Genomic DNA, 22,994 nt, shown 5'->3' with positions numbered 1-22,994 from the left:
CTATATTGTGAGGAAGGCTTGTAAGGAGAATACTTTTTTATTTAGTGTCCTGGCATTGACCAGTAACACCTTGACATTCAGTTGAGTTGATTTTGCTATGTTGGTAGGATTTTCAATTTGGCACTGCCTAAAAATGCACTATGGGGGTGGCTAAATTCTTAGCCAGTATTTGAAAAACTAGAGTGGACAGGTTTAGAACATCCTTGGCAAAGCAATGTGGTCTGTTAACCATGCACTGAATCACAAATCATGGATCAGAAAAAAGCAATAGCCTCACTATTGAAATTCTACTACAGTTTAAGGTACGAGACTATACAGAAATTTGCCAGTAACAAATATTAAATCCCCTTAAAATGATACCAAAAAGACATCCAGTTGTTAAAATCAATCCTCAATAGACCAAACTTTACTGAGCTCTGGGAAAATGAGCAAGAGGTGGGCACTCAGTATCACAGATCATGGATATAGGGAAAACAATGGGTAGAAAGAGTACATAAACAGCTTATACAACAGACAATATCAATGAAAGAGGTGAGTGAGGAACTTTGGAAATCAGATTATGATAAAGAGTGGAGGAAGAAGCAGGCTAGCTAGGGAGGGATCCAATCAAATAAAGACAATACTGGAGCTCTTTCAGAAACTTTGGCTTAATGTTTCAGTGGGAGATGGGGAGGATGCAAAGAACAAGAGAACAGACAACAAGGACATGCAACTTTAAGCAGGTAAGTTCATAAACAGAATATAAAACTATTAGAGCAAATCTGGAATATCAACAATGTAAAAGCACTGAAGCACAAATTTTGGAGCAGGAAAAAAACAATATTCTCACTATTGAAATTTTACAACAGTTCAAGACACGAGACTTTGTAGATGTTTACCAGTAACACTGTTTATGGAGAAATGCAGTAATACATGAGTAAATAAGGCTCAAATCTAGCACTACTTCACAGTTCTGCCACAACTGTGAATGAAACCACAAGACTAAGTCACAGCAGGGTTTAAAATACAAACAGCTTGCTTTTACAAGTAGTTCTAACTGCGGTTTTATAAGTGCAATATAATGTAGAAACACAATCTTCCCACAACTGCAAGTTTAGTTACAAGAGCATGGTCACAGAACAAACTGAAAAATGCAAACATAATTTCTGGGGGAAAATCTTCAAGGCAGATACAGGCATGCTAGAAAAGGATCCAATTAAATAAAGTCAATATTGGAGATCTTTCAGAAACTTTACCTTAATGTCTTAATGGAGGATGGGGAAAGCAGAAAAAACAGGGGAACAGAAGGCAGTGAAATGCAACTTTAAGCAGGTAAATGATAAGCAGAATATGGAACTGTAGGAGAAAGACTGGAATATCAATATTGTAAAAGCACTGAAGCCTAAATCCTGGAAGAGACAAAAACAATACTCTCACTATTGAAGTTCTACTACAGTTTAACACACCAGAATATGCAGAAATGTATCAGTAATGCTGTTTATTGAAAAAATACAGTAATAGATGAGTAAAGGAGGCTCAACTCTGGGAGTAGTTCACAGTTCTGAGAAATCTATGAATGAAAATGCAAGACTAAGGGCCAGCGGGTTTTAAAATATAAGCAACTAGCTTTTACAAATAATTCTACTTGTGGTTAGAAGTTTAGTATAATGTAGAAACACAGTGTTCCCACCACTGCAAATTAAGATGCAAGACTAAGGTTTCAGAAGAAACTAAAAAATACAAATAGATAACTTTTTGGGGAAATCTTCTCCAAGGAAGAAGCAGGCTAGCTAGAGCAAGATCAAATCCAATGAAGGCAATATTGTAGCTCTTTCAGAAGCGTTAGCTTAATGTCTCAGTGGGGGATGGGGAAAAGAACAGGAAAAAAGAAGGCACTGGAATGCAACTTTAAGTAGGTAAATTTTAAGCAGAATATTAAACAGTAGAAGCAAAATTAGAATATTAGCACTGTGAAAGTATCAATGTCCAAGTACTGGAGCAGAAAAAAACAAAACTTTCATTATTAAAATTCTACTGCAGTTTAAGGTAGCAGACTATGCAAAAATGTACCAGTAACACTTATTAAATCACAATGCAGTAATAAATGAGGAACTAAGGTTCTCATTAAATCACAGAGCCTTATCTGCTCTTAACGTAATCTGCCATGCTGATTCATGGCACTCCAAATGTGTTTTATACGTTTTGTGATTATAAAACACATTTGGAGTACTGTGAATCAGCATGGCAGATTAAGTTAAGAGCAGATCAGTTTCCAAAACTTAATAAAAGCATTAATATCAAGTGCTTTTTGCAGGCGCAGATTACATTGAGTATATATATATATATATATATATATATATATATATATATATATATATATATATATATATATATTATTCTGGAGTAGATCAGTATTAGAACAAAAAAGAATGACATATTTTCAGTATATATAGATGGAAAAAATATATACAAAGAAAAATGGTTATGCAAAACATACAAAATATACATAAATGAAAAAAGATGAGTTTTCTGAATATTGATAAATTTTAACTTAATCAAATAGGTGGGTGTGCACTTGTAGCTTTTTTATTTTTTGTCTTAAAAGCATGTGCAGGTATGCTCCTTCATTAGGTATTTACTAAGTTTTTGCTCAAAAGTGTTTTGCTGTTACAGGTGATTCCAGATGGCTCATTGAAGATTAGCAAAGACTCTTTCTCTTACTGTAATTTTAAACCAAAGTCTACCAAAGAGAATGGCATCATCCTTACTGTCTCTCAGGGAGTAGCTTGGATTCATAAATCTCAGTTATGATTTTAATGGGAACATAGTCCTTTTGAGGTTATTTTAAATAAGAGTCTTGTAAATAATAGAGTGGCTGTACTATTAGTGGGCAGTGAATCCACATGTTACGTTAAAACACGGTGGTGGGTCTCGAGATCAGCAGGCACGGTAAATCTGCAAATTATATTTATTGCAGTCAGGACAATATGTGTATTGTGCCTAGAATGGAAAGCTATTAAAAGGAAGTCATGTTCTTCAGGAATATGTGAATTGCGTTCCTGTGGATTGTCGTGCAACTGGTGAAAGAAGGTGAGTAATCCCTTAGCAGAGTTTAAGCTGCTGTATAGCTTTATTAACAACCTTAATGGTATGTTGATGATGGACACAAAGGTAGTGCTTCCACTGACCCTGAGACTTATAAACCTATTAGTTTGACTAGCCTTATCTGCAAAGTCATGGAGCGAATCATCATGCACCTTATCAGCAAAGATATAGGTAAACTCCAAGCACTTAACACTACTCAGTTTGGATTTGTCAAAGGGAGACCATGCCTGTTAAGCCTGGTGCACTTTTTTGAGACAGTCCCCAAGGTGTTGGAAGAGGGGGAAATCTGTGCATACAGCCTGCTTTTGATACTCTCCCCCACTCAGGCATCATTGAAAAACTCACTCAGCTAGGTATCAACCCATATATCATTAGATGGGTCATTAAATGGCTCACTGATAGAACCCATATAGTCAAAATAGTGGAATCCACTTCCAACAGCATACCAGTAACCAGTGGTCTTCCACAGGTATCAGTCCTGGGATCTCTACTGTTTGGAATCTATTTCTCTGAAGTACATGCAAAAACTAAAGATCTGTGGCTGACAAAGTTTGCTGATGACTGCCAACTGGGAGTGGTCATAGACTCTCCAAATGATGTCAACATCTTACAAGAGGGTCTTACACAAACAAATGATTGGTGTCAAAATCATGGCCTTAAACTCAATGCAAAAAATGTATTATCATACCTTTCAGTAATTGTGATGTTTCTGCTAACTACCACATTAATAGCAACACCCTAAGTATGGACTCAGTGGTGAGAGACCTTGACACATTGGTTGACAGCAACATTATCTTTGATGACCATGTCTCCACAGTGGTAAGAAGGGCATTCTATATTGCTCATATCATAAGTAAGGGTATTGCCTCCAGAAAAAAAAAAGAAATTATAACCTCCCCGCACTCTTCCCACATCAGGCCAAAAATTAAGTACAATGCCCCTTTTGGTATGTACCTTTTCAAGCACCTGCAGCAATTTGAGAAACCACAAAAGTTCCTCACAAGGAAAATTCAAGGTCTTCAGCATCTGTCCTATGTAGATCATTTGAAGTCACTGTCACTTTATTCTGTTTCATACAGACTACTCAGAGGCAATCTCTGCCTTGCATGCAAGGCAATCCCTGACCCTGCTTAATTGGAATGCTGCATATCTGCAAGTCAAATGTTTCACGAGTCACTCACTCTAAAGACCTTAACCTGGTATTTGACTTTAAAAGAACCTGCTGGAGGGACAGATTTGTCTCACAGAGGTTACCACAACTTTGGAACAGACTCCCACTTCATGTCAAACAGAACACCTCATTGTCCTTCTTCAAAAGCAATCTGGATGACTGGATGGGTAGCTGTAAATTCACCCTGGGGGTTCCACCCGTGTCCCTCTTGGACACAGGCATTAGGTGCTGATCATGGCAATAAGGATAGGACTTGTCTAAGCTTGTAAGGGTCCTAGAGCCATTAGCCTAGTAAGTTCCTATGATACTATGATCCTATTATCCTATAATTAGGAAGGGGTCTAGCTTTAAGTTTTGGTATCTGTGCTCTGAAACATGGAAAATAGCATTCCTGGGGGATGTGGTGGGCAACGTCCTCCACTTTATTTTGTGTTTGGATTTTTTTTTTTTTTTGCGGAGCAGTGATTTTTTTCCCTCTGGGAAAAAAATCTCTGTTCCGTGTGTTTGGGATTTAGTGTTTTCTTTCGATTTTCAGGGGTCGATTAAAGTGTGTTCGCTCTTTTAATTATATGAGGTTATAATATAGACCCTATTAGTACACATCCAATTGCATAGTGCAGTGAAGGAAGCTTGTATTTTTTGTTGAAGTCAGATTTATTGTCACTACCTTCACCTGAGTACATAGAAAGGTTATAAGGGGAAAGGTCATCACTTATTTCACTTATGAATACAGAGAAGAAACATTAAATGATATGTATTCATTTGAAACTGTTATAAACATGTTTCTGGAGTAAACTTTTTGGCAAATGTATCCGCATTATTTTTAAAAATGCTTAGTATTATGATCTATAACTTTAATCACAAATATTTCTGCAAACATTGTCATGGATTTAATACATAAAACTCATCACATATGTATGAATGGATATACTTTGGAAGCTCAAAGTTTCATAACTTTGAACTTCTTATGGTCGAGACCATAAGATTGTAGTTTTAAAACTTCAAATGGTTTAAATGGAGATCGCCATCCAGCATGGAATGCGGAATTTACCATTCTCATCACTGTAGTGAGATCTCAGAGTTGATATATTTAATTAGCAGGGGTGTGGGGGATGGAGTGGGCTTCCCCTTGCATAAACATTAAAAAAATTGCTTTTATTTATTATTATTGAGGTTTCAAACTTTCAAAGCTTCAGAGTTATGATCTTGACCATACGAAGTTTGAAGTTTTAAAAGTTCGAGCTTCCAAAGTAGATCCATATGAACATGATTTCTTACAACATCCGGAAATATTTTTGGATTCATGGTGTACATGTATATTTATAACAGATAGCATTTTATAGCTTTGTCAAAATATGTAAGACTCAAACAAAGCTTTGCATATTTATAAAGAATAAAATCAGATATTATACCATATATGTTTGTTTATAACTTTTAAGCAATTTACCATGTCATTAATTTCAGGACTGAGTTTGTTCTTCTCTTCTAGAAGTACCCTTTCTAAATGCTACACTACAAAAGGACTTCTCTGAAGCCAAGGCCAAAGTCAATGGCCTCTAGCTGATCAAATTTGCAGACAATTACAGATTAGAGCAGCCATTGTATCCCCCACGGACACTAATGTTCTTCAGGAAGGGCTGATACAGACAAATAACTTGATTAAAACTAAATGCCAAGAAATTTATTATAGCATCCTTCAGGAAGTCATTTAATTCTAGTAATTATCATATTGACAACACACCCCTAAAGGTCGACCCTTTAGTCAGGGGCTTGAGGATACACCTAGACAGTAATCTAGCTTTTGACCATCACGTCTGTAGTAGTGAGAATATCATTCTATGCTGTACAACTTATAAACAAAGGCATGGCATCTAGGTCCAAGGTCATTTATGCACAATATTCAGAATTCATCAGACCTGTCATTGAATACAATGCTCCCTTTGGTATGTACTTAACCAGGCATATCAAAACAATTGGAATGTTTGCAGATATTTCTCATTAAAAGAATACAGAGCATAAGTTACATGTCCTTTGCAGATGGCCTCAAAGCCCTATCCCTATATTATGTATCCTACAGGCTTTTCAGGAGAGATCTATGTCTGGCATACAAGGCATTGTCAGACCCCACCCTGATGAACCTCCTGTATATCCATTAAACAAACAGCACTAGAATTACCCATTCTAAAGACTTAAACCTTAAGTGTGATATAAATAGGACTTGCTGGAGAAACAGGTATGTATCTCAGGCTATCCCTTCTCTGGAACAGGCTCCCCATCCATGTGAAGCAGGGTTCCTACCTAACCCAATTCAAGTATAACTTGGACAATTGGATGGGGAACAGGAAATTCATCCCTGGTTTGCCACCTCTGTCTCTAATGGACACAGGCAATCTGCAAATCATTTATCTCCCAGTCCTCTGCTTGTAAATGTTTCATCTCCCAAGATTACACTTCTCAATTGTACCAGAACTTGGTCAGAGATTTGGGATATATGGTTAGGCTTAAGAAGGCTCTAGAGGTTGTTAGCCTAGTACACTCCAATGAACCAATGAAAAAATGCCTCAACAATGTAATTACTTCCTTTAAGTTTAAATAATTTGCTTAGACGGAATTTATATATTCCTAAATTATCTGTAATTATTCCATATAGCAAATTTGTGGTTAGACTCATAGAAGTTACAAGACAAATAAGATACCATCTTTGTCTTAGAGTATCTGCTCTCACAATTTAACTCCAGTTTCAAGGATGGCAAATCTCACTAGGCCAAATGTATTCACAAATTCCCATCTAATCATCTAGGTTATTTTTGAAAGAAGTAAGGGTGATGCTTTGCCTAACATGCAAAGGTAGCTCCAAAGATTAGGCAACTGTTGGGTAATATAGCTGTCCCTCCAATGTATTTTATATGTGTGTTTGTGGAGCTATAACTTTTTACTTTAAATTTTTGTGGACCTCTTTACATTGTGGAGGTATGATATATGCAGTAGTGTTGGGTCTTTAATGGTACAACGTGCTAGACATAGATTTCTTGTGAAAGCATATCAAGGACACTGTTCAGGGAGTGAGCTATGACTCTGTCTTTGTAACTGAGGGTTTTTAGATCAATAATCTGCTTTCAGAAACAAATGTTAACAGTAGTAGTGTACAAGTCTCTTTATTGTATGCAGAATTTTATAAAAAAACTCACTACTGATATCATAGTAAAAGAGCTAATTTATTCTTTTCTGTGTTATACAGTAACTGTTGATGCAACCATAAAACAGCCTGATGCGGTAGTGCTACAGATGAATGTCTCCACTGGTTCAGTAGGTCAGTGGTTGAACAGTAATGGAGGATGCCCTAATGAATGGACCAAGCCTGCTAGCCAAGGATCTAATCTACTACCCTTTTCTGCAACATGGATAGTCAATGTTACTTATAATGGATCTGCAACTCTGATGTAAGGGCATAGCCATGTTCTTCATAAAAACTATGAATATTTGTCTCTTAAACTGTCTTGTTGTTTTACATGTAATGACAGTGTTCACCATACTTATTTAATTTATTTTTTGGATAATAGTTTTACATTCTACCTTATAAGTCTCGTAGTACAGTGCTCATAATGCTTACATTAAAATGAAGGCTTTAAACAAGCAAATGTTTTTATTCATACATTTCAGTATTTAATATCATTAGATTTCCATATTATTGACTTTAAAATGTGTCATATTAAAATTCTAGTCTTGAGTAGTTATCTATGAATTGGAGCCATCTTCCTTTTTCTGGTGATAATTTAAAAATTTTATCCTGCTAAGATTTGATAGCACAATTAATGGACATGTTGCACCTCAGAAAATCCAACTCCCATCGAGCTACGCGCTCGAGGGACTTAAACCTCAGCACTGAAATAAATAGGACATGCTGGAGGGACAGATTCATAACCCAGAGGCTCCCTTCACTCTGGAATAAAATCCCAGTCCAGGTTAGGAAGAGTCCCTCATTGACTCTCTTCGAGAGGAATCTTGATGAGTGGATGGGAGATCGTAGGTTTACCCCGGGTATCACTTCTGTGTCACTGTTAGACAGAGGCACAGTATACTAACCTCGAAAAAGGGCATAGCAAAATTAATTTAAAATGGGTGGCGAAAGCCATACACACTCTGGCTAGGCTTATAAATGCCCTAGGGCAGATAGCCTAGTATGAACCTATGAACCTATAAACCTATGAACATACTTAAAAAAAAGACAGGAATCCCAAATTTATTCTCAAGTTTTTTTTTACAATTATACCTTTTTTACAAATAGCACCATAAAATGCTAACAAACTCTTATTTTTATGATAATATCCCATCATCTAAAACAGAATAAAACCATTGCATAAATGAATACATGTATACAATGTTTTTCAAAGTACTTGATAGACTAGGGGCAAATGCCATTAACATAGATGGCACTTTTAGGAGCAAAAAGAACAAACAATTCTATGACTGTAGATTAAGAGTTTTGTGCCGCCATTTTAACATTATCATTATACTTGATAGTTGTGTAGAGGAGATCCAAAATGTAAGAGTAATGCATGCTGAAGAATATTTAAGGCCTTTTCCTTATTTACCGTCTTTATTAGAGTTTCATGTCTGAACTCAGCACAGTAAATAAATAAATACAAACTTTGATTTAGTTTAACTTCTGATGGTCAAAGGCTATGATCTCAAACTACACTGTTGACCAATAAATAATACACAACAGTCAGATGCAATGGTTTCTGGATATGCATGGCACCAGTTACTAAATACTTGATGGCTATTGCATCTTGCTCTGCAACTCCGACCACCAAATGATCTCTGAAGGGCAATTTATATTAAGGCCATTCTGCAGATGTGCAATGCTTTCTAAAGTTATCAACCAATATCTGCCATGCCTGAATAAGCCTTCCATTACTAACTGTATTCCCTTTACTCCAGTGTCCATTTAAAGACCCATTATTATTTACATGCTTGTTTAAATGTCCCTCAAACTCACAGTGTAAACAAAGAGGAATGTACTCTTACACTGCTTTGACATTTTCTGCAGGTTATAAGTTTCATATTTAAAACACACACACACACACACACACACACACACACACACACACACACACACACACACACACACACACACACAAATTTAAGGCAAGTCAAAGTTATATGTCCTTTTCCCCACTGTAATGTGAGCCTGGTGTTAGTATATATATAGTTGGGGGGGTGGGGGGCAGTGGCACAGCCCCTACATTGGGGGAGGTTGGGGCTAGCCCCCCACCTAGTTGGGTTTTACCAAATAATATAAAACAAAACCAGACAACAGAAAACCAAATTAATATACATATACATATACATATACATACACACATACATATATATATATATATATATATATATATATATATATATATATATATATATATATATATATATTATATATATATTTTTTTTTTTAAGTAATGCTGCTTAGATCACACAGACTTCCATGTCAGATAAGATAATTCAGGTTTAGATATAGGGAAGTCTGCATGTGTGTGTGTGTATGTCATCTCTGAAAACATTTATTTTCTAGAATATGCAGATGCATCATTACTAAAAGAATAACTATACATTTCACACATGTTTTCTGCATTTTATATCATTGTAGGCATGTTTTCTAACATGATAAAACCCTTTTGCCATTTCCAACTTGCATCTTTCAGGCTTAAAAATAATGCTACCCTTTTGACTGTTCATTGAATTCATGTGATTAGATAGTGGCCCATTAGTTGAATATACTGTGGCATAGCAGTGGACATTTCTCCAAGGCCTTGTAGCACCGCTTGGGTTACCTCAACCTGGCCAGGAAAAAGCTGTTGTAATAATGCAAGCTCATCCACTGAAGATTCAGTTTAAACCTTGCCAACAACATCTACAGAAGGTATCCCTAGGGGTCTTTTCACATCCGGGCACAGATACTGAGCATCTATACCTCTCTGTCATGCTACAGCTTCATCATGTTAGCATAATGGAGTTTGTGTTTCTGGCACCTGCTGGCCACTCCACAAGCTTGTCAGCCCATGAGACTGCAAGGCTAGTCCCAAAATGTATCATACGCTCCACAATAAATTTGTTGTGGGTCTCACTTTCACATTCCTATTTATCACAAATTAAGTGAAGGAACTCATTCACCCTGTGACCATAAAGTAGTTCAAATGGTGAATATGTGTAGATTTTTGGGGTACCTGTCTGTATGAAAAAGAGAAGATGTAGCACATACTTTTTTGACTCTGACATAAACTTGCCCCTGAATGCTCTCACCTTAAACTTAAAAGTTGTGTTAATCCTCTCCAATAGACCATTTGTTTGTGAGTAGTAGGGGATTAGTTTTGAGCTACTTTTACTCGTAGCACTTCTATGGACAGCCAAGCAGAAAAAGTTGGTTGCTCTACCTATCAGGATTTTCTGGAAAAATACACCCTATTGAAAATTTCTAAAAGATCATTTACTACCTTTATTGCAGAGTAGATTCAAAGTCGCCACCTTAGGGTACTGAGTAGTAAAATCTACCATAGCCAAGCTATATGTCTTACCTGTTTTTCTTGGGATGTTAAGAGGATCCACAAGATGTATATAAAAAATATGAAATGTTTCAGCAGTAACACTCAAAGGCCTGACAGTCATAGTTTGTCTCCTGACTTGCCAATGTTTTGGTACTGCTGACATATCATTGTGTAGCCACTCAGATCTTTACCTGTATCTGATCACTACTAATTTTACATATGCTTGCTTTCTGTACACTCTATATCTATGTGGCCATAAGGGGCCATCGTGGGTTATGAATAAAGGGGCCTTTTATCACCTCCTTGAGGTTATCAACTGCTGCTTCATTTTTCCCACTCTCACCCTCCAGTTATCTGTTGTAATGTAACCCCTTGTGCTCTACAAAGATTTCCCTGCCTTGAGAATAAAAGCATCCATTACTCCCTGTCATGTTCTGCAGTATAAGCTCAGAGAGCTGTGCTTGTTACTACTCTCTCATCCCTGCAGTATAAGATCAGAGAGCTGTGCATGTTACTACTCTCTCATCCCCGCAGTATAAGCTCAGAGAGCTGTGCTTGTTACTACTCTCTCATCCCTGCAGTGTAAGCTCAGAGAACTGTGCTTGTTACTACTCTCTCATCCCCGAAGTATATGCACAGAGAGTTGTGATTGTTATTGCTCTCTCATCCCTGCAGTATAAGCTCAGAGAGCTGTGCTTGTTACTACTTTCATCCCTGAAGTATACACACAGAGTTGTGATTGTTACTGCTCTCTCATCCCTGCAGTATAAGCTCAGAGAACTGTGCTTGTTACTAGTCTCCCATCCCTGCAGTATAAGCTCAGAGAGCTGTGCTTGTTACTACTCTCATCCCCGAAGTATATGCACAGAGAGTTGTGCTTGTTACTACTCTCTCATCCCTGCAGTATAAGCTCAGACAGCTGTGCTTGTTACTAGTCTCCCATCTCTGCAGTATAAGCTCAGACAGCTGTGCTTGTTACTAGTCTCCCATCCCTGCAGTATAAGCTCAGAGAGCTGTGTTTGTTACTACTCTCTCATCCGTGCAGTATAAGCTCAGACAGCTGTGCTTGTTACTAGTCTCCCATCCCTGCAGTATAAGCTCAGAGAGCTGTGCTTGTTACTACTCTCTCATCCCTGCAGTATAAGTTCAGAGAGCTGTGCTTGTTACTACTCTCTCACCCCTGCAGTATAAGCTCAGAGAGCTGTGCTTGTTATTACTCTCTCACCCTTGCAGTATAAGCTCAGAGAGCTGTGCTTGTTACTACTCTCTCATCCCTGCAGTATAAGCTCAGAGAGCTGTGCTTGTTACTACTCTCTCATCCCTGCAGTATAAGCTCAGAGAGCTGTGCTTGTTACTACTCTCTCATCCCTGCAGTATAAGATCAGAGAGCTGTGCATGTTACTACTCTCTCATCCCCGCAGTATAAGCTCAGAGAGCTGTGCTTGTTACTACTCTCTCATCCCTGCAGTGTAAGCTCAGAGAACTGTGCTTGTTACTACTCTCTCATCCCCGAAGTATATGCACAGAGAGTTGTGATTGTTATTGCTCTCTCATCCCTGCAGTATAAGCTCAGAGAGCTGTGCTTGTTACTACTCTCATCCCTGAAGTATACACACAGAGTTGTGATTGTTACTGCTCTCTCATCCCTGCAGTATAAGCTCAGAGAACTGTGCTTGTTACTAGTCTCCCATCCCTGCAGTATAAGCTCAGAGAGCTGTGCTTGTTACTACTCTCATCCCCGAAGTATATGCACAGAGAGTTGTGCTTGTTACTACTCTCTCATCCCTGCAGTATAAGCTCAGACAGCTGTGCTTGTTACTAGTCTCCCTTCTCTGCAGTATAAGCTCAGACAGCTGTGCTTGTTACTAGTCTCCCATCCCTGCAGTATAAGCTCAGAGAGCTGTGTTTGTTACTACTCTCTCATCCGTGCAGTATAAGCTCAGACAGCTGTGCTTGTTACTAGTCTCCCATCCCTGCAGTATAAGCTCAGAGAGCTGTGCTTGTTACTACTCTCTCATCCCTGCAGTATAAGTTCAGAGAGCTGTGCTTGTTACTACTCTCTCACCCCTGCAGTATAAGCTCAGAGAGCTGTGCTTGTTACTACTCTCTCACCCTTGCAGTATAAGCTCAGAGAGCTGTGCTTGTTACTACTCTCTCATCCCTGCAGTATAAGCTCAGAGAGCTGTGCTTGTTACTACTCTCTCATCCCTGCAGTATACGCTCAGAGAGCTGTGCTTGTTACTACTCTCTCATCCCTGCAGTATAAGCTCAGAGAGCTGTGCTTGTTACTACTCTCTCATCCCTGCAGTATAAGTTCAGAGAGCTGTGCTTGTTACTACTCTCTCATCCCTGCAGTATAAGCTCAGAGAGCTGTGCTTGTTACTACTCTCTCATCCCTGCAGTATAAGCTCAGACAGCTGTGCTTATTACTACTCTCTCATACCTGCAGTACAAGCTGAGAGAGCTGTGCTTGTTACTACTCTCTCATCCCTGCAGTATAAGCTCAGAGAGCTGTGTTTGTTACTACTCTCTCATCCCTGCAGTATAAGCTCAGAGAGCTGTGCTTGTTACTAGTCTCCCATCCCTGCAGTATAAGTTCAGAGAGCTGTGTTTGTTACTACTCTCTCATCCCTGCAGTATAAGCTCAGAGAGCTGTGCTTGTTACTAGTCTCTCATCCCTGCTCATAGAGCTGTGTTTGTTTCTATTCTCTCATATCTGCATGTTTAAGCTCTCATCCTGGTCCTCCTCAGTTTGTCTTCCAAAGGAAATACCAGGCAAACTTCTCAACCTCTTAGAACAAGAAATCTGGAGAGAGATAAAAATAATTGGAGGACAAAAGGCCAAAGATAGAGACAGATTTTAAATATTGCTCTTATAAACTTAGAAAGTTGCTAGAATAAATGTTTTTTTATTAACATGCATTTTCTGATGGATATGAATCCTGACTCTCAAATGTCTGTTATTACTTAATGACTTCAATCCTCAATGATTTGTTATAAAACCACAAATTTTATGAGGTACAGGACAAAAATATGCAGCAAAAATCTGGACATCTGTTAAAATCTGGTCATTTGAGATGTATGATACCAGTGTCTCATGTAAACTGTGCAACAGACAGCAACTTACTGCTACCAACCATGTCTTCTCCCAAAGTAGCAAATTTGAAACAGTCTGGTAATTTATGACATTTGTGGCTCAAACTCAGGCTTCCTGCTGCTGAGTAGTATGTTTACTGAAGTAGCCACATCAGCAGCCCCTATAGGAGGTTTGTCTGTTTCCTGTGCCACCCTGCAATGCCGTCTCCATATGCTTATCTTGATGCCTTGTTTTGTGTACTTCCTTGTACAAAAATAATGCATCATCAAGGTAATTTTCCAGTCAGATCTGCTCCCAGGATATCATTAACCACAAGCTTCCCTTCCAAATCCAAGAGAATACTGGTCAGTGGTAGTTGGAAGATGTACATAACCCTAATGACAGCAGACTTCTAGGGTAACTAATACTATCTCCTCGAACAACTGCAGGCTTAACCCTTTGTGGTTTCTTTTTAACCATACATATGCCTGATGCAGTAGGATTCTTAGCAATAGTTTCTTTACCTGCTATAAAATAAGGTGCAGACTGTTGGGATAATCTGTAGCAATTCCAGTTAAAATCATTGCACTACTACCATGTTAATACCTCTTTTGGCTTCCCTACGTGGCTTTTTCCCCACCTGCTATTGTGGTGGACATTCAGACTATAGACGTCCTGCTTTCTTTCATTGAGAAACAGTAGCCCCAATGCCCTGTCATGCATTGCAACTGGTAGCTTTTTCTTTACCTGTGGAACATAATCTTATATATTGCTATGTAAACCCCTCTTGTGGGCAGCTGTACCATTTTTATACATCTCTTCAGCTGATACAAGTTGCTGGACATTCAGCTAGATACTTATATACTCAAGTATGTCACTTATCATAAAGTCCCCCATAAAAAAAAATGGCATTTGAGGTCAATGGCTTTGCAAAGGCAATGTGTATTTTTTAGCCTTCTTTGTAAATATACTTTATTGCTTCCATTTGCTCAAATTCCATAATGCCTATAGTTCAACTAAAAGAACATTCAATATTCCTGGATCAAGTTTATCTGAAACTTAGCATTTCAAATCTAATAAGATTTTCTTTTTTGTTCTTTTATTAAACAAAAATACATAGAAAACAGTTAAATTCCAAAAAAATGGAAGGCAGCTTTGGCAGGGAGTAATGTATGCATTTTATCTGAATACAGTTTAACTATAGTATGTATAGCTCCAGGATAAATTAAACAAGTTATACATTTCAAACATTGGGTTGAATTCCTTTTGGTACTGTGGTGTGAGCATGGAGATGCACATCTCTCAGTACCTGTCCTTGATTCAGCAACTATCCTTACGTAGTTCAGCAATGCAAAGGATTGGCTCCATGGCCATGCTGAATGCTAATGAGGCATTCTGAGGGGAGAGGCATATGTGGTCTCGCCCCCATAACACTTCCAGGAAGGCATTTATATGGTTGAGAGATTCAAAACGTGACTTGACTGTGTAGATCAGCATCACAGTACTGAACACAGTCAAAACATTGTGCTCAACTGCCTAACACTAATCTGGTGGAGGGATGGACCACTAGGTACTGTACCAGCACAGACATCATAACGGGGATGGGGGTTTGGAGGTTATACTAGTAATCAGGGATGATTCTTTAAAACACCCTAATGGCAGAGCCATAATAACAGGGATTAGAGAGTGGGGAGTTACACTAGACAGTTTGGATGAGTCTTTAAGGTACAGTACCAGCACAGACATCATAACAGGGAATGGGGGTTGGCAGGTTACACTAGTAACCAGGGGTGATTCTTTAAAGTGCCTTATTACACAGACATTGTACTGGGGATCACAAGTTGGGGGGGTCAAATTAGATATTGGGGTGATTCTTTAAAGTGCCATACTGGCACAGACGTCATAACAGTAATGGGAGCATGGGGGGTGATGGTGAAGGTGAGGAGGTGTTACACTAGATACCAGAGATGAATTTTTTAAAGTACCATATAGGGAGCAATAGCAGTATGGGATTGTAGGCTCACGGGTACAACAGACATCAGGATTGATTCTTCAAAGTACTCTGGTGGCATCTGTGGTACTACTGAGATTGGAGAGTGAGGGATACACTAGATTGGAGAGTGGGGGATACATTAGATAACCAGGTATTACTTTAAGGGTTATTATGGCACCAATTGTATTATGGGAATAAGGAGGTGGAGCATGCATTAGATAACCTGGGATTACATTAAGTGCTATTATTATCAATAGTATTATGGGGATAAGGAGGTCAGGGATGCCCTAGATAACCTGGGATTACATTAAGTGCTACTATTATCAATGGTATTATGGTTAATAAGGGGGTCAGGGATGCACTAGATAACCTGGGATTACATTAAGTACTATTATTATCAATGGTATTATGTGGATAAGGAGGTCAGGGATGCCCTAGATAACCTGGGATTACATTAAGTACTATTATTATCAATGGTATTATGGGGATAAGGAGGTCAGGGATGCACTAGATAACCTGGAATTAGATTAAGTGCTATTATTATCAATGGTATTATGGGGATAAGGAGGTCAGGGATGCACTAGATAACCTGGGATTACATTAAGTACTATTATTATCAATGGTATTATGGGGATAAGGAGGTCAGGGATGCACTAGATAACCTGGGATTACATTAAGTGCTATTATTATCAATGGTATTATGGGGATAAGGAGGTCAGGGATGCACTAGATAACCTGGGATTACATTAAGTACTATTATTATCAATGGTATTATGGGGATAAGGAGGTCAGGGATGCACTAGATAACCTGGGATTACATTAAGTACTATTATTATCAATGGTATTATGGGGATAAGGAGGTCAGGGTTGCACTAGATAACCTGGGATTACATTAAGTACTATTATTATCAATGGTATTATGGGGATAAGGAGGTCAGGGATGCACTAGATAACCTGGGATTACATTAAGTGCTATTATTATCAATGGTATTATGGGGATAAGGAGGTCAGGGATGCCCTAGATAACCTGGGATTACATTAAGTGCTATTATTATCAATGGTATTATGGGGATAAGGAGGTCAGGGATGCACTAGATAACCTGGGGTTACATTAAGTACTATTATTATCAATGGTATTATGGGGATAAGGAGGTCAGGGATGCACTAGATAACCTGGAATTAGATTAAGTGCTATTATTATCAATGGTATTATGGGGATAAAGAGGAAGGGGATGCACTAGAAGCCAAGGGATACTTTAAGTGTTGTTATAGAACTAAAATCATAACAGGGGTCAATGTTTGCAGATAGCTGGACCCCAGGGATTACTTTGTAAACTGCCTTAATGACATCAACATTGTAACAGGAATCAGGGGCAGGGGAAATACATTAGACCACCAGGGCCTAGTAGATTTTTGCCCTAACTGTACTAAAGTTTCATGGGTGGAACTACATGAAGGGAGGTAATGCAGCTATAGGAGCTGTGGTGTATCTGTGTGTGTGTGTGTGTGTGTGTGTGTGTGTGTGTGTGTGTGTGTGTGTGTGTGTGTGTGTGTGTGTGTGTGTGTGTGCGTGCGTGTGTGTGTGTGTGTGTGTGTGTGTGTGTGTGTGTGTGTGTGTACTTGTGAGTGCGAGAGAATGACTGGGAGGGATGCACGTGCCTGTATGAGCACCAGGTTAGTACCGTGATGTGCAGATCAGCTATAAACTGCACATTGTGGTAATAATTGTGATTCAAGAAACATGCAAATTAACTAATAAATAAGTCTTATTTCATTGTAGCCAACATATTTCCTGAATTGCAAATGGGCATGTGTTGGGAGAAGCCCAATTTGATGAATTTTTGGGATTTTCTTATTTTATATTTTAGCAGCTTTTTTAATGCAAAGAGTAGCCACATGCTTTATAGAGCTGTTATCACTGTTATATGTCATATGCAACTATTGACATTCAATCAGAATTTTTAAAAAATTACCATATCCTTCTCCTGATACAGTTTCAATGGCTCATTTAATAGTTTTGCTGAAGTGCAGTAATTTGAATTAGAAGCAGTTTGGGATTATATTTTTCTTTTTCTGAAAAGAGATATCTTTCTTATCTGCATCCTCAACAATTTGCAAAAACCCAGTTTGAAATGATGAACTCTGATCCGAAAATAAGTCTTTGTTGTAATGAGTAACGTCACTCCAGAAATATGTAAATAAAGATGAAATAATTTTGCATTAGATGACTAATTAGGATTTCTCTGTAATAAAATGCAATTTAAAGCAATCACATATATAAAATACTGTACTAATGTAATAAAACGATGCAGAAGTCATCTTTTTTTTTTTTTTTTTTTTATTTCATGTTTTTTTTTTCTTTTCTTTTTTTTTTTTTTTTTTTTGTTTAAATACAGAGCTTTCTTTGAGATGAAAAGCATTGTATACAGGCTTGAAAAAGCACTTTACTTTGCTACTCGGGAAAATGATTCTGTCTTACAAGTAAACAACGTCAGTAAAAATAAGCCACTACTGGAAAATGTTGGGCCAAACCAGAATGCAGATACAACTTCAACAGCACATCTTGCAACCAAAGCACCTGGTCCTCCTCACTCAGCTTCAGCAGAGGACAAGCCAGCTATCTTCACCTCAGCCTCAAGTTTAGCTTCTGGGTTGAATTCTCTACATTTCAATTGTGTATTTTACCTTGTTATCCAGATAATGTTATTGCTGTTTAACATGTTATAGCAAGTTAAATTATGTCTTTACTGTGCCAAGAATTTGCAAAGTTGTGAAATTAAAGTGTAGAACGATTGTGATATTGAAACTGAAACACCTGCTTACTTTTTTATTGAACTGCTGCTGTACTAGCTCAACTATCATTGCTGAACAACAGTAAGCGTGATGATTTCTGCAATCCCCCTTCAAATGAATGCCAGATCTCTAGACCACACTTACAAATGCTAAGATCAGTGACTTATTAGTTTAAAATTGCAAAATACTTCGTTAAGTATATAAAATTATGTGCCTTTCAATTATTCTTAATTTTTAGGATTTCACTAATTTTGCAAGAAAAAGTAATTCTGTCCCTCATGAAATGTAGGTAACCAGTCAAATAATGCATTAGAATAGTAGAATTCATGTTATTTATAAAGTGCATATATAAATATAAATCATTTTATTGTACAAACTTTAAAAGGGAATACTATCAATATATTATAAGCATCACTTTTTCTGCACCTTTGCTCCTAATTATGCAAAGTTTTGTCCTCATTTTGAGTAATGAGAGTTAGGATTTCTTTTTTAATATTTACTTCATCTAGTAATGGTAGTGTAATGGCTAAGCAAATGTTTTGGGGATAACCAATAAAAAATGTTTCATTATATACATTCAGCAGTTCTGAGTACTGATGCTATACAGGAATTTGCAACCAATTCACACAGCTTTGAAGAAAATGCTTGCATTGTAATAATATGGAAAGCATGTTTAAACTAATGCTATTACCATGGTATAGAAACATTTAAGTATAATACGCAGATTAAATCCAGATGTGTTGCATCTGGGGAGCCATGATCATAAATCACATTATGTCACTCTACTTTCCAATTATGTCTCTCTTGTAGCTATAAAATGAACACATAATGCTGCTGTTTTCTGTATGGCACCATTACACTTTGCTATTGCATCATTTGTACCATTCTATGTTAAGGTTAATAAAGGTCTTCGTTGAAATAATGTGGCTGTATCCATTGCATATCTATCAAACTGCAGAGATCGAAAATTGCAGAACAGGTTCTTTTAACTATGCACATCTGCCCAAAAATCTGGACAGCTAATAGGCATTACCATTGCAAAATGCCCAAAGATCTGGAAAGCTAATAGGCATTACCATTGCATAAACAAAATCATAACTCTTCCAACTTCCAATAGGAAGGTGAGATACCACCACTCAGAGATAACATTTAAAAAGTTTAAAAAACAGGAACGACAAACTTAGGCAAAATATAAACAAAATAATATTGTTTTATTAAGCTTTGACTATGATAGTAAAATGTAAGCAGGTATAAAATACTATTTTTTATAAATAAATAGAATTTTTTTCAGATGCTAGTCCTAATTCTGCTTAATGTAGAAATTCTACACATTGATTGTTATATTTTAACTATTGTGATCTTTTACACTATTGCAGGCATTCTCTATAATCTTCAAATAAAATACCACAGAAAGAACCTCAAGAGCCAATAAACATGGCTTTGCTAGGCAGCAATGCCTCATATAGTCAGTGTAGCCTCAGTAAAGTAACATCACCCAGTTTCTCTGAAGGTTTGGGAAACAGCTGCAGCTTACAATAGTTTAACTAACCTGCTGCAAATACTATTTTTTTTCTCACTGCTGGGACAAAGGTTCTGTACTTTGATAAGTGATTTTTCTATAATTAAAGTACTACTACGAGAAAATTTAAAAGTATGTACCATTACATGCTCATGTCTAATCTGGTCTCACTGTGGCCCTGTCCACAACAGTACAGAACTTGCTTGGCCTTGAGACCCATCCATGAGCAGATCAAAATATTCACAACTGAAAACTAAAATTTTCATACTCAGCTTATAAAACAGAATGCTAACAGGCAATAACTATTATAGGACTTAAACAAGAATAAAACCACTGACCTTCAACTGCTTAACAATGGATGTTCTCTCTGCTGAATTGAGATTTACTGTACCTTTACAAGCAATAATTAATATACAGAGCTATAAACCTGTCTGCATGAAAAGTTGTTTAATGCATGCTTTCAGTGCAGACTATGGCGCAGGGCCAATGAATAGTTCCTCGTTGCATAGATGTGTGCAATAAATCTTTTATTGTGAACCTGGTGGATAACTACTTCACTTATAATTTTTTCAAGCAAGTATTCATGAGGGAAAAACAAAACTGAAAATCAATCATTGCCTCTGTAAGCATTTAATTAACAAGCAAGTGACATACATATACTGCGTAAGCCTCTTTCTTTTTTTTTTTTGCTGAGGAGAAATGACCATAGCTGGTTCTAGGCATATGCAGTACATGCAGTTAGTGGGGGTCTCTTGGTATCGGTCGCATTGCCACACTGAAGCACCACGACTGCTTTTACTTCTTACTTTCAGTTTGCAGAAAATGTCAGCAGCTGCCTATCGTGTATCGTTTGTAGCTGCTAACCATTTGTTAGCCCAAAACAAATGTCAGCTAATGACAGTGACATCATAACGTCACTTAGACATGTGAAGGAGTTGATTCTGTTTTTCTGCAAGGTGCTGAAGACCTCCGTTTTTTATAAGGAATCATGAAATACTAATGATGTCCCTTGGGAAGAAACTAGTAACACACAAGCATTCAATTTTTATTCGAGATGCAAAAGCACAAATCATGTTTATAGTGTTGCATACACCGCATTCAGGAACAAGCCAATGAAATGTGAACCTGCACTGTTATCACAATAACACACTTCCAAGTAGAGAAAAGTCAGAATAACAGGTGCTTCCAGCTTTCTAAGCCTGGTTTCCCCAATTTAATCTTTCACAGTAGCATTCGGTTTAGAACAGTTAAATACAAAAAGTGCCACTCTAAAAGACATCGATTCTAGCCTTGCATGACGGAACTGGCTTTAGAGTTTTTGGATTCTTCCATAAAAACTCAAGATTTCCCAACAGAATTAACACTTTCAAGTAGCCCGGACATAATTAATGGAATCAGTCAATCCATAGCAAGATTAAAGATGAAAGGGCTACTCATGGAATTAACGGATGAGGATCTGCAGCAGAAGTAAAACTCAAAAAGGTTATCAGCAAGTTTAAAGAGGATCAAAAACGCCCCAGTAACTAAGTGTCATGGATGTCCAAAAGCAATCATTCAGGTCAGGAAGTTGATGGTATTATTACTATAATCAGTCAACAGAATCAGAGTAAGAAAAATGAAGTCAACAGCCTCCATCAAAATTAATACGTCAAGAGTACCTACCAGCAGGATTAATGATGTTAGAAAATTATTAATTACAATTATGTGCATCATGCAATAGAGAACTTACTAACACCATTATTAAAGAAGGTAAAAACAGGATTAGGACTATTTCATCCGTGTATGTAGAGCAGAACTAAATGACATTCAGTAACAGCATGAAATTCCAGTTCATGAGTGACAGTCATTCCATGTGACTGAGCGCAGCCTGTGTAGTCACAGTCTAAATATAATTTCTTTATGAACAACGGGTACATTTGCATTTTAAAGGAAGAGAGTAGTCATTGTCCTTTTAGTTCTTAATGCAACTTTATCCACTAATGCTCTTTGATCTTACATAGCTGAAAAGTAAGCTTCTATAATCTTTTTGGAATGCAGATAGCTTTTCAAGTTTTAAAATCAAGCTACAAGCAGGACATGTGTCATTGACTTGTTCCATCCTCATAGTCATTAGGGCTCAGGGACACAGAACATACAACATGGTACTGTCAGGGGTTAATGTCCAGCTATGCAGTTCAGGTGGTTAACCATCAAGAGCTACATTTTCAAAAATGTGGAATGACTGAAATAAAAGGAACGGGAATGGAACAGTAGGAAAAAAATGCTTAACTTAATCATGATTTTGAATATTTACTGTGCGACACACTAAGCCATGCTCCATACTTTTATTCTTTTACAATTTACAGGTTTCTTACTCTGTGTTGTCTTTTTATTCAAACAAACAGCAGAGAACCAAACCAGGAAGTAAATGCACACACAGCCAGGAAATGGAACAGCTTGTTGTAAGTTCACCAAGGCAGATTCAGTAAATCCAGGTAGGCACCAAACAAATTCAAATAATTCCTTTATTCAGAACCACAGAATAATAACACACAAGCGCTTTCGCTCAGAGGAATTCTGAGCTTTATCTAGTGACACCATGCTGTTGAATCAGGTGTCTTATATACCTACCAAGTTTTCTCCTGACCTGTTGCTGGTGACCATTGACATCAAGGATCTCTTTTCTAGCATTCCACATGATGAGGGTCTGGACTGGTTTGGTGAGTTTCTCACCAATGAAACCGATTTGAACAACAGACTAAGCAACTTGGTCATTGAATTCATGGAAATCGTATTACGTAACAATTTCATCTTTTTCAATGGAGAAATCTTCAAGCAAA

At 37.6% G+C, this 22,994-nt stretch overlaps 1 protein-coding gene across 1 annotated transcript in view; it reads left to right on the top strand.

Annotated features, from left to right (window-relative positions):
• The window catches only part of LOC122808107, a 39,438-nt gene extending 19,935 nt beyond the window's left edge, over positions 1 to 19,503 (top strand). Inside the window, exons 2-3 of the mRNA XM_044079079.1 lie at positions 7,494 to 7,695; positions 18,260 to 19,503. Coding sequence (XP_043935014.1) covers positions 7,494 to 7,695; positions 18,260 to 18,590 — 533 coding nt within the window. The 3' untranslated portion in view covers positions 18,591 to 19,503. The remainder of the gene's footprint in view (positions 1 to 7,493; positions 7,696 to 18,259) is intronic.
• The last annotated feature ends 3,491 nt before the right edge of the window (positions 19,504 to 22,994 follow it).

The sequence above is a fragment of the Protopterus annectens genome, chromosome 8.part0, assembly GCF_019279795.1.
Source record: "Protopterus annectens isolate FY-2018-M chromosome 8.part0, PAN1.0, whole genome shotgun sequence".
NCBI classification, from domain to species: Eukaryota; Metazoa; Chordata; order Ceratodontiformes; family Protopteridae; genus Protopterus; species Protopterus annectens.
This window is presented reverse-complemented; position numbering and strand designations above follow the sequence as displayed.